The following is a 13,167-nucleotide window of genomic DNA, read 5'->3' as shown; positions in this document are numbered from 1 at the left end:
GTAGTGGTGGCGAGCACTCACGGCCTTCCCATAGAAGTAGTTCAGGGTGCGCAAACTCCAAAATCAACACCCTCCCAGCAGTGCAATAACTGAATGTCCAAACCAGTGTTTTACTCAATTAGAAATGTTATTTAAAACACACACTCAAAATAGAATACCACACAGATAGCAGCAGCAGATACCAGCTTATACTAGTGCTTATGTTACAGCATTTTGGCTTCGCCCCTCTCATCCCCACCTTCTCCCAGGTGTGTCTCTTCCTGTGTCTCTAGTCAGATCCCCTGCCCAAGCAGAAAGCCACTGTACTCCATGGATCTAGGTACCAATACCTCAGTTAAATAACAAGTGTGCTCAGTTGAATATAATCCCCTTTGAAACAGTCTAAACTCCTGATTCTAGGAGATGTGCTAGCAGCAAATGTGGCCTTTGCTTCAGGCAGACTGTATCAGGATGGGACAGCAAGTACTACATCCTGGAGTCTTTCAGGCTTTCACAGACCTCAAACCCATTTCTGAGTCATTTGGCGATGGATAGCGGAGAAGCCTCTATGCAGGTGGTGTGGAGAGGGGGGCAGGGAGGTCACAGTAGCATGATGGCACACACAGGTTGCACTCCTCAGGTGCAGCAGTGGTAACAGCAATGGGCACACTCTGATTTGATGAACATCACTGGCACAGTTCTTGAATTTGCTGGTGATGTACACCACAGCACAGGTCTGGTCTTCAGAGGTGATATCCACCATGGGCGCAACTCTTGATGTCAGCGGCTTGAACAGCTGCAATCAGACTTCTTTATATGACTGCAAGATCAGTCATTGAGCTGAGATTGCCGTTCAAAACTGCACTCCTTGAGAGACTCTGCCCACTCTCCCAGGGCTTACAGATCGCTCTTTTCAGGCTTTCTCTGCTCAATAGGCCCACAGTACTGGGATCTAACTGCTTCTGGCACTCCATGAACAGACACCTTCTGCATGTTGATAGGTCCCTTCCCTCTCTTAGCAGGCAGGCTCACTTCCATGTGCTTCAAGTCAGAGATACAGCTCACCAGTGAGGCAAGACTCCTTGTGATGTCCCCTCACCTCTGGGAAGCTGGCTGTCAGTTAGACACCAGCTCTAGCTACATAGCAGTCCTCATTTACTCTTCGGAGCATTCTCTTCTTCAGTCAAAGAGAACTTGGAACTGGAACAACAAGTGGGTCATTGGCCCCCACTTTTATACAATCAAAGCAGGCATGAGATGTGGATTCTCCTTCTACACTTTTGGAACTGATTTGGGGTAGTTCTTTTAGTTGCCCCATCCAGGCTGAGCTTCAGACACAGTCGTTGTGTATAGTGATACTCCTCAGAGCAGGGTTTTTTTCATCCTGGAGCACCCACAACAGAGGCATGAAGAGGTTTGAAATGTCTGCACTTGGCTTTCAACAGCCACAATGAACAGTGATCAGGGACGAGACAAAAGGATGGCCTCACCTAAAGGAGTTCTTTTCACCTTAACAACATAGACTGCAGTCCCATTCTTCACCCCACCATCTACCACGTTGCAGTGGTACAGGAAGACTAATTAGTAGTTCCTCTCAGTAAAGGGTCTAATTGAATTTCTAAAGGAGCCGTTTCTTCTCTGGCCCTATTTCAGTGTCAGCAGTACATTTCCACTATCTGGGAAAACAACCTAATTTCCATCTTGTGCACAGGAACAGGACAGGGGCTTTCAAAATGTAACCACATGCCTCAATTTCTCTGGCTTACTCATATACACAGTGCATGTACACATACACACATGCACAACATATACTTAGTTATAGCATAGAAGCAAAACTCTACAGAAGTGGGATTGTAGGCCTCCATGCCAGTGATATAGTGACTACAGTCGACTTTAATGCTAAACACATGACAGGGACCGTGGTCCACTGTCAGTGATCTAAGGGCACTCTTGGTGCACCCCTTTAGGTCACAGACCAGGTCCATGACCTCACTTATGTCAATGGAAGTGCCAAGGCCTCTTCCTACTCTCTAGATTAGCATAAGGCTAGGGCAAAAATAAAAAAACTAGGGTACCAGATACTGGCAGTCAAGCACTCTGGGCAGACCTTGATTGTACACCTTTCACATCCCAGCATATTGTGATATCATTCACCAAATGGTCCTCTGAAGGGTAAGCTCCCCTGCATTTCAAGGTTCTTTATGTTTTGGGCTAGATGAGTTGCCATACCCATCATTGAAATCACTTAGCTAATATGTTTAAAAATTCTGTTGTAATATGCATTGTTTAGCCCCACTGGTGATACCTCCCCCTTTACCATTTAATGCAGGACTGATTTAAATGGTTTGGGCAGGGATAGCTGTGGTTCCCAGTCTGGTCCTGCTTATGGGGTTTGAGCTCCAGAATCCTATAGGTGATAATGAAAGCCCTTTGTTAGAGATGTTCCCATCATCATGGGTTATACAGAAGCTGAGCACTCACCACTATTGGTACAACAGAGGGAGCAGTATGTGTTTACCTGCCTACAGGAGCTAAGACAGGGAAAAAAGTCTGCTCCCACCTGATGGGAGCATTTTTTAATCTCTCGCCGAGTGAGAGCAGACATGCCTTCCCCGCCCTTACTCCTGCAGGCAGTGAAAGCATGCCCTGGCCCACCCCATGGGTATTTTTTTTAAACGTGCAGGAGCCTGTCTTTTTTTAATTTGTTGTGGATGTGCAGCAGTTAAAAAATCAAAACATTTTTGGCCCCAGGCAGGGTCCATCCACCATCAAACCTTAGGGTCAGGATACCTATACCCTGCCCCATTATGCCTCTTTTTTTACTTTTTTCCTAGGACTCAGACTGAGTCCCGAGTCCTAGGATGGCTGCTGTCACATCCTTGTTGATGTGTGGCAGCCCATCAGATCTCAGCAAGAGATCTGTCGGACCAGTGGATTCTCTATGGTGTGATATATACAAAGCGTTTGAGCATTTATTGCTCAAAAACGATGGAACGGATTTACACCATATCACAAAAAGCACTCTTTCTGCACCAAGATCTAGCTTTCTGCCAAATATGGTATACATCTGCTCAGGCTGCAGCTGTGTCTAATGTTCTTGTGGTAAAACAAATGGGGAAAATGTGCTTTTGGACTCCCCTTTTTCTCAACTCCTGCTTGCCAGATCACCCTAAAACTTTCCAAGTGCAAATTAGTCAAAAAGCAGCACTTTTTGGGAAAGTTTTATGGAGATTTGTCAAGTGGCGCCAAAGTTATTAGTAACAAAAAAAGGCATTCCCTATGGAAACACAATCCTGACTATAACTATCCAGTGCCAGCTGCCACTGGGTAAGATTTATATTATTTTGTATAGTTAAGAACTTTCTATGAAATTGTTGATAGTCTTGTCTTAATGTTTTTAATGTTATGATCATAAAAATACACGTTTAGAATGCTTATGACTGTATGTATTTACCTGAAAAATAAGTAACATACATATGTATATTTACATATATGTTTATCAGTGCAGTTTGTATGCAGAACACATACCGGTTGGTTTTGGTTAAAATCTTGTAAGGTGAAAGTGTGCATTCTGGGGAAAAGGGTAAACATAATTGTCACTGGTACTTCAGCACCATTAGTCCCACTAACAGTACTCTTCCACCACCATGGTTCATACAGAGGCCAAGCTCACATCACTGTTAGTCAAAGGAAAGAAGAGCACCAAAACCATAAGTGTATATCCACCATCCCTTGCAAGGGCCAGACTTTCACCTCCCTGGATCATATAGAATCTGAGCTTATTCATAATGGGTCATTGTGAGGCAGAGCATCAGCAATATTTAGTCTTAAGCTGAGCTCCACTATCATGGTCCTACAGAAGCCCAGCTCCACAACCACAGGTCTTACAAGATCCAAGCTTTATCATAGTCAGCTCTTGTGAGGCCGAGCTCCACCCCTTAAGTTTTAGGCTGAACTCCACTACCATGGTCTTTCTGAGACTCAGTCCCTGCACCATTAGATGTACTAAAGTCAAACATTCACGGTGAATTCTGTAGAAGCCAGGCTTTCACTCTCAACATGGGTTGCACAGAGGCCAAGCTTACACAACTACGACCACAGACATGAATGGGCTCTATGAAGCAAATAGTACACTGTCTTGGATCCTGAGTGTATAGACTAAGATTGACTGCTATAGTTTTTAAGCAGGCCACCCATTTACAACCATGGATCCTGCAAAAGCAGACCACAAACACATACTCAACCTGCAGAGTTTGAGCTTTAACTGTTATTAAAATGATGGGTCCTACAGAGGAGACACACCAGTTTGGGAACTAGCTAGACAAAGCTTCCACCACCCTGTGCAGTAGTAAGGTCCAGCTCCCCAACCAAGGGTCCTGATGCTACCAGGTTCCTAAATTTTATGTGCTAGAGAAGTCAAGTTTTACCACATTAGTCCAACCAAGGAAAGTTGCACAGTTAAGGGTCGAAATGAGGCCAAGCTCCCATCGCCACAGGTTTTAAATAGATTAAGATTACTAAATTGGTCCTTTGTAGCTTGATCTCAGTAAGTATGGCATGTTTGCTACAGAGGCAGAACCTCACAGTCATGATTCCAACCGCGACAAACTTTCTGTCATCCTGGTTCCCCTGTCATCATGGCTTGCATTACCGTAGTTCTTATAAAGTTTGAGCTCCACCATGCTGGGTATTGTGGAGGCCAAACTTCCACTACCTTGAGTCAAATGGAGTTGAGGCTTCTGCTGTTGGCTTGATTCTTTTAGAGGCAGAACCTTCACACAGCCCAACACAACATCCATCCCTCAGGTCCTACAGAAGACAAGTTTCACCACTGCTACAAGCTCTTTAGATGCAGAGCCCTTCCTACAATGTGCTAAACAAAAGGCCAGGCTTTAGCCACTACTGCAGGGTCTTAAGAGACAGAGCTCTCACAACCATGGGTGCTGTGGAGACCACGATTGTGCCTCTAACAAGAGTCCTTTGGAGCACAGCTATCACCACCATGAGTGTTGTGGATGTCAAGTTTCCACCACCACCACAACTCCTTTGAAGGCGGAGTACTCATCATTGTGTCCAAAGGAGGCCAAGCTTCCTCCACCACCACAGGGTCCTGGGAGGCCTAGTTCTTAACATGATGAGTCTTAGTCAAGCCAAACTACCTCCAGGCAGAGTTTTCTCCAACAAGAGTCCTGTGGAAGCCAATCTTCCACCTCCTCCATTTGTCTTGCGAAAGCTGCCCCACCACCAGGTCCTATGAAGGCCGAGCTAATGTGAGATTTGGAAGATGGTTTGGGAATTTCACAGTTCACTACTGCTTGTCCTTCTAATTGTCCCTGTACATCTCTCTCTCCTAAGGCTCCTCGTGTGCTGCTTGGGCTGGAAACAACAGGGAACGGAGTGCCCAGTGGGTAAGTCTTATCATGTAGCTTTTTTGTCGCAGGGGGCTGGATGGGAAGGAAAGGACAGTGGAGGGAGAGGGAAGGTAGTAGAGCTGAAATAGAGTTAAAGTTATTGCTATGTGAGTGACATTGTATACAGGGGATGTAAGAAGTGGCTCAGAAGGGATGAGAAAAGGGATAGAAGAGTTTGGAAAGAAAGAGATCTGAGCATCACTGGGGAGGGTCTAGTGATGACCCCGGGTGTGGGAAAACTTGTTGGCCCCTAAGGTCCAGGTGATGTCCCTGTAAGGAGTGAAGTCTGAAGGCCTTTGTGAACACCAGGAGGACATCCCGTCCCAGAGAAGGGCGTACTCTGTCTCACTCACAGTGCCCTCTGCTCTAACACCCAGCCCCTGATTCTCTTTCAGCCATCTGTGAAGGCGCTGATACCTGCCAACCAGAGGAGGTGTGCATCCGACCTGGAGTCTGTCGCTGCAAACCTGGCTTCTTCGGAGCAAACTGCAACTCGCGTGAGTGAGTCTAGGGACTTCTGCTGGTGGGGTGTGCATCCTTCTTTAGTGGAGGAGTAACTTTGAGGCTTAAATAGTGCACAGAACAGAACCACATTTGGTGTCCCTCCTAGCTCAGCCCCCAAGCCCACCACCATGACATACACCCTCCTAATCCACCCCAAACACCCCATCACCACCTGTACCCTGTTGTCATTTCTAAGTGCAGTATATAGTGGCCATCATTAACGCACAACTTAACAGTGCTGCTTCTGTGCTATGCTTTGTAGGAAGTTGGCTCTGTATGCACTATTTCAAAGTAAGGAATAGTATGCACAGAGTCCAAGGGTTCCCCTTAGAGGTAAGATAGTGGCAAAAAGAGATAATACTAATGCTCTATTTTGTGGTAGTGTGGTCGAGCAGTAGGCTTATCAAAGGAGTAGGGTTAAGCATTTGTTGTACATACACACAGGCAATAAATGAGGAACACACACTCAGAAACAATTCCAGGCCAATAGGTTTTTGTTATAGAAAAATATATTTTCTTAGTTTATTTTAAGAACCACAGGTTCAAATTCTACATGTAATATCTCATTTGAAAGGTATTGCAGGTAAGTACTTTAGGAACTTTGAATAATCACAATAGCATATATACTTTTTACATAAAACACATTTAGCTGTTTTAAAAGTGGATACACTGCAATTTTCACAGTTCCTGGGGGAGGTAAAGTAATGTTAGTTTTTGCAGGTAAGTAAACCACCTACGGGGTTCAGATTGGGGTCCAAGGGAGCCCACCGTTGGGGATTCCGAGCAACCCCAAAGTCACCACACCAGCAGCTCAGGGCCAGTCAGGTGCAGAGTTCAAAGTGGTGCCCAAAACGCATAGGCTTCAATGGAGAGAAGGGGGTGCCCCGGTTCCAGTCTGCCAGCAGGTAAGTACCCGCGTCTTCGGAGGGCAGACCATGGGGGTTTTGTAGGGCACCAGGGGGGACACAAGTCCACACAAAAAGTACACCCTCAGCAGCGCGGGGGCGGCCGGGTGCAGTGTGCAAACAAGCGTCGGGTTTCCAATGGGAGTCAATGGGAGACCAAGGGGTCTCTTCAGCGGTGCAGGCAGGCAAGGGGGGGCTCCTCGGGGTAGCCACCACCTGGGCAAGGAAGAGGGCCTCCTGGGGGTCACTCCTGCACTGGAGTTCCGATCCGCAGGGTCTTTTCCAGGCGTCGGGATTTCAGAGTCAGGCAGTCGCGGTCAGGGGGAGCCTCGGGATTCCCTCTGCAGGCGTCGCTGTTGGGGCTCAGGGGGGACAACTTTGGTTACTCACGGTCTTGGAGTCGCCGGAGGCTCCTCCCTGAGGTGTTGGTTCTCCAACAGTCGAGTCGGGGTCGCCGGGTGCAGTGTTGCAAGTCTCACGCTTCTTGCGGGGATTGCAGGGCTCTTTAAATCTGCTCCTCTGGATACAAAGTTGCAGTCTTTGTTGAACAGAGCCGCTGTTCTCAGGAGTTTCTTGGTCTCTTGGAAGCAGGGCAGTCCTCTGAGGATTCAGAGGTCGCTGGTCCCAGGGAAAGCGTCGCTGGAGCAGTTTTCTTTTGAAGGCAGGAGACAGGCCGGTAGGACTGGGGCCAAAGCAGTTGGTGTCTTCTTTCTTCTTCTGCAGGGGTTTCTCAGCTCAGCAGTCCTCTTCTTTGGTAAGTTGCAGGAATCTGGTTTCCTAGGTTCTGGGGTGCCCCTAAATACTGAATTTAGGGGTGTGTTTAGGTCTGGGAGGGCAGTAGCCAATGGTTACTGTCCTTGAGGGTGGCTACACCCTCTTTGTGCCTCCTCCCTGAGGGGAGGGGGGGGCACATCCCTAATCCTATTGGGGGAATCCTCCATCTGCAAGATGGAGGATTTCTAAAAGTCAGAGTCACCTCAGCTCAGGACACCTTAGGGGCTGTCCTGACTGGCCAGTGACTCCTCCTTGTTTTTCTCATTATCTCTCCTGGACTTGCCGCCAAAAGTGGGGGCTGGGTCCAGGGGGCGGGCATCTCCACTAGCTGGAGTGCCCTGGGGCATTGTAGCACGAAGCTTGAGCCTTTGAAACTCACTGCTAGGTGTTACAGTTCCTGCAGGGGGGAGGTGTGAAGCACCTCCACCCAGAGCAGGCTTTGTTTCTGCCCTCAGAGAGCACAAAGGCTCTCACCACATGGGGTCAGAAACTCGTCTCTCAGCAGCAGGCTGGCACAGACCAGTCAGTCCTGCACTGAACAATTGGGTAAAATACAGGGGGTATCTCTAAGATGCCCTCTGTGTGTATTTTTTAATAAATCCAACACTGGCATCAGTGTGGGTTTATTATTCTGAGAAGTTTGATACTAAACTTCCCAGTATTCAGTGTAGCCATTATGGAGCTGTGGAGTTCGTTTTTTACAGACTCCCAGCCCATATACTCTTATGGCTACCCTGCACTTACAATGTCTAAGGATTTGCTTAGACACTGTAGGGGCATAGTGCTCATGCACCTATGCCCTCACCTGTGGTATAGTGCACCCTGCCTTAGGGATGTAAGGCCTGCTAGAGGGGTGACTTACCCATGCCACAGGCAGTGTGAGGTTGGCATGGCACCCTGAGGGGAGTGCCATGTCGACTTAGTAATTTTCTCCCCACCAGCACACACAAGCTGGCAAGCAGCGTGTCTGTGCTGAGTGAGGGGTCCCTAGGGTGGCATAAGTCATGCTGCAGCCCTTAGAGACCTTCCCTGGCATCAGGGCCCTTGGTACCAGGGGTACCAGTTACAAGGGACTTACCTGGGTGCCAGGGTTGTGCCAATTGTGGAGACAATGGTACATTTTAGGTGAAAGAACACTGGTGCTGGGGCCTGGTTAGCAGGGTCCCAGCACACTACTCAGTCAAGTCAGCATCAGTATCAGGCAAAAAGTGGGGGGTAACTGCAACAGGGAGCCATTTCTTTACATGCTTTCTGCTGGAATAACATAAGCTTGCATGCTGTTTGACACTGTTGTATGCCATACACATTATGTTTGCATAATACCAGGACACCCTACTGAAAGTGACTGTGAGATTTACAAATATCACTCATTCAAGGGTAAAATATTCATTGCTGCTGTATACACTAACTGTTATCAGAAGATTCCTAGCAGAGGATGCCATAGAGAGACCCTGGGAGAGATAAGGGGCAATGATGCTGTCTGGTGATGAGTTATGGAAGATCTGTTCCCTGCTACATCACTGCTACTTGTCTCACCCTCTAATCTTCCTCTTTGCTGCTGTTAATAATCTTAGTGTGTGGCCCTTTTGTGTTTACATATCAGCGAGCTCATTATTCCAGCAGTGACTGGCTAGTGAAGACAAATTCCTATCTCCCCCTTTCACCTGAATAACCTATTCAGGTGGTATATTGCAGTTGAAAGGCAAGGGAAGGGTGTCAGGTTCTTCCGTGAACTGATTCTTCTTTGTGGTCTTGGCACAAAAAAAGGTACACACTTCCAGATATTAAAAATTCTTGTCTGTCCAAGGTAGAGGCAACCCTTTTAAGTGGCCACGATTCTGCTGACAATGTAATGCCTAAGATGATGGTGCCTTCCAGAAGGAGTCCCCAAGAGGAAAAACCCTGAAGGGAAAAAACCTCTGATGATAACTGGAGACTCCAGGAGGCGGAAGATGGCTGGAACAAATGAAGAATCCAAGGATAAAACAGAACTAAAGAGTAGCAGTCAAGGAAGGCCCAAGGAAGAATCAGGACAAGACACAGGAATCAAAACCACCAATATAGAGAAGCAACAGGAACGAGGAGTCAGCAAGTAACCAGCAAAAGAGCATAGAGACGCCAGCAGGAGTAGAGAGTGTTGCCACGCAAAGAGAAAGGACAGTTCTGACCCTTATATACCCTAAGACAGGAAGAGATCACAGAGGATGTTAAAGCCACCATTTTGTATAGGGAAAAAGCAACAGAGAAAGCACAGTAGCACCTCCAGGATGGATAGGTGTAACAAAAACTCTTCCTGAGTGATTCTGGGAAGATGAACTACAAGAAAGAGAAACATGGGCCCAGGGTGAAGAATGCCTCCATGCCAGGTGCCTGGCCCTCCGCAGCTCTACATGGCCCCCCCGAGGCTGCAAGTGATTGGAAAGATTGTCCAATGGTATGACGCACGGTCCTGTGGATACAATTTCGGGTCACCGCGCAGCCCTGCAGACTGTGTGGGAATGAGAAAGGTGAGCCCGCGGCATAACAAGCCCCCGCAGGCCGTGGGCTTGTCAGGAAATCGTCAGACTGGGACAGACGCATGAACAGAATAAGCATCCTCCGAAGATCTGCTACTAGTGGGACACTCCTTCCAATGAATCTAGAACAGCAGGTGGTTCCGAAAGAACCAAGAGTCACAGATTTCTTGGACCCCCTATTCAGGAACGTCGTCCACAAAAACAGGAGGTGGGATCAGGAACGTAGGGTTGCAACTGAGAGGTATGAAAGATAGGGTGCATCTTCCAAGAATGGGGCAATTGGAGACAGAAGGCTACTGAATTTACAATGTGAACAATCTTGAAACGGCAGTAAAAATGTGGTTTGAACTTATTGAGAGGCAGACAAATTGGCAAGTACCTCAAAGAAAGCCACACCTCATCATTCATTTGATAGGAAGGGGACTGTCATCGGAGAGCATCAGTGGACACTTTCATTTTCTGTTTGGCCGCTTGTAAATTGGAGATTATATTTTGTCACATAACACATAGATGACGTGTAAAAGGGGTAACCGTTGGAACAAACAGAATTTTGCAGAGCAGAAGGATAGGCTCTGGGTTGATAACCATATGGACAAAAGAAAGGTGTGGTTTTTTAAGCATAATGTACTGCATTATTGTAGGAAAATATTCAACCAGAGATAGATACGTAGACCAATCACTTTGGGTAGAATTGCAAAAGCAATGTAAGTATTGCTCAAGACTTTAGTTTAAGTGTTCGATTTGTCCATTGGTTTGAGGATGGAATCCAGAAGAGATGGCTACCTCAACATGTATGGACTTGCAGAAATATTTCCAGAACAGGATAAGTACTGAGGACACTATAACAAAGAAGTAACCCTGTACCTGCCAGTTAGTCATAATTTTAACCACTTTTCTCATTGTAGTTCCCTTACCATAAGAAAATTAACTGGCAGGTACAGGATTACTTCTTTGTTATACTATACATAGCTAGGAGGGTGTATCCCTAGAGTATCTTTTGGGGGGACAGTGATTTTCCACCCCTCAAAGAAAGCCTTCCTGCCCTGCGGACTGACTTTTTTCTGTACTGTATCCAATCTGCTCTTTAGTTTGTGGTAACCCATGAAGACGGAATATCTCATGCATGAAGATCTTTCCTAACTCTTCAGCAGTAGGTAATTTTGTTAGAGGTGTAAAATGTGCCATCTTGGAGAACAAGTCTACAGTCGCCCTTATAACTTGTTGGCCAGCCGATGGAGGCAAGGCAGAAATTAAATCAGTGGATATCATGTGCCAAGGTGAAGGAGGAATGGGTAGGGGCTGTAAGAGGACCATAGGTTGCGTATGAGGCATTTTAGCTTGAGGACAGATGGGACAAGAAGCTACATATACTTCAGTATCCTAACTTACCAATGGCCACCAAAAAGAATGAAGGACTAGTTCTAATGTCGATTTAACGCCTCAATGACCAGCAATGGATGAGTCATGACACATCTGAAGAGCCCCCAACTGTACCTGTTTGTTTGGAAGAAATAGGGCTTTTTCCTTGTAATAATGTTTGTCTTGTTGGTAGATCTTACTGCCCAAGGCGGTTCAGTCTTCCTTTGTTAGAGACGCATATCCAGACTGCACTCTATCTAAAAAAGAATGAGTGGTTCATAGTATGTGTTGAGGTTCTAGAATGTTCTGTTGGAGAGGATTTGGATACCCACAGGAAAGGGCATCCACAAGAATGTTCTGGGAACCTGATATGTAGGTTATGTTGAAATTATACTGATTAAAAAAGTAGGCCTACCTTGCTTGGCGACTATTCTGACATTGCGTGTTACCATGTTACGCAGGCATTGTAGATTCTGATGCTCATTTGGATTTCAAATGGTTCCTTAGTTCCCACTAGAAACTCTCTCCATTCACCTCAAGCTAATTTCATAACCAACAGTTCTTGTTCAAGAACAGAGTAATTCCTTTCAGAATCAGATAGGACGTGTGATAGATAAAAAAACAGGATGTTCCAATCCATCATCTTCTTGTTGTTGAAGCAAGACAGCTCCCACTGCCCTATCAGAGGCGTCTGTTTCGACTATGAGTTGTCTTGAAATGTTGGGATGTTGTAGAATGGTAGCTTGTGTAAAGGCTGTCCCTAGAGTTTGAAAAGCCTTTTCAGCAGCTTCTGTCTACTGGAATCTACATCAAAGATTCTCTTTCTTGAGAGTTTGAGTTATGAAACTGGTCTGGCAGGCAAAATGTTTAATAAACTGGTGTTAAAAATTTGCAACACCAAGGAAATACTGGGTCTCCCTAATCAAAGAAGGAGAAGGCTACTCAAGAGTGGCTGATACATTCTGTGGATCCATGGTGATTCCTGTCTTATTTAGTCGGTATCCCAGATATTCTGCTTCGGACTGATCAAACTCACGTTTTCTGGGCATACAAAACAGACTATGTAGAAGTAGTCTATTGAGAACTTGAGTGACATGAATTTGATGGAGAGCAGGTTCTAAAGAATAAACAAGTATACCATCTAAATATACCACCACAGTTTGGTTTAATAGGTGTGCAAATACGTTATCCATAAATCTCTGAGAGATGGGTGGAGCATTACTCAACCCCAAGGGAATAATGCGATATTCAAAGTGCCCAAGGAGGGTTCTGAAGGCGGTCTTCCACTCATCTCTTTCTTTGATGCGATGGAGATGGTAGTCACCCTGAAGATAATTTGGTAAAAATATGTGCTCCTCTGATTGACTCTAAAATGTCCTTGATAAGAGGAAGGGGATACTGTTTTTTTATGGTCACTTTATTCAGACCTCTGAAGTCTATACATGGCTGTAGGTCCTTAGTCTTCTTAAATACAAAAAAGAGAGAGGCCCCACAGGAAATGAGGACTGTGTAGTCAGACCATTCTGTAGATTTTCCTCAAGATACTGACTTAGTGTTTCATTTTTGGCTTCAGAAAGAGAATATACTCTGCCAGACGGTACTGTGGCACCAGGTTCAAGGGGAACAGAACAGTTGAATTCACGGTAGGGAGGTAAGGCCACTTCTTTAGGCTCTGGAATATGTCTGCATACATCTGGTAGTGATCCGGAACCCCCCTGT

General features: G+C 46.1%; 1 protein-coding gene across 4 annotated transcripts in view; it reads left to right on the top strand.

The window, feature by feature from the left end:
- Positions 1-13,167, top strand: part of SCARF1 (scavenger receptor class F member 1) — a 241,283-nt gene that overhangs the window by 66,145 nt on the left and 161,971 nt on the right. For all 4 annotated transcript variants that reach the window (XM_069226115.1, XM_069226113.1, XM_069226111.1 and 1 more), the window contains 2 exons: positions 5,335-5,387; positions 5,786-5,887. In XM_069226115.1, the coding sequence (XP_069082216.1) occupies positions 5,335-5,387; positions 5,786-5,887 (155 nt within the window). The remainder of the gene's footprint in view (positions 1-5,334; positions 5,388-5,785; positions 5,888-13,167) is intronic.

Source organism: Pleurodeles waltl, chromosome 3_1 (genome assembly GCF_031143425.1).
Source record: "Pleurodeles waltl isolate 20211129_DDA chromosome 3_1, aPleWal1.hap1.20221129, whole genome shotgun sequence".
NCBI classification, from domain to species: Eukaryota; Metazoa; Chordata; class Amphibia; order Caudata; family Salamandridae; genus Pleurodeles; species Pleurodeles waltl.
Note: the sequence above shows the minus strand (reverse complement) of the source record. Positions and strands in the feature narration are given on the sequence as shown.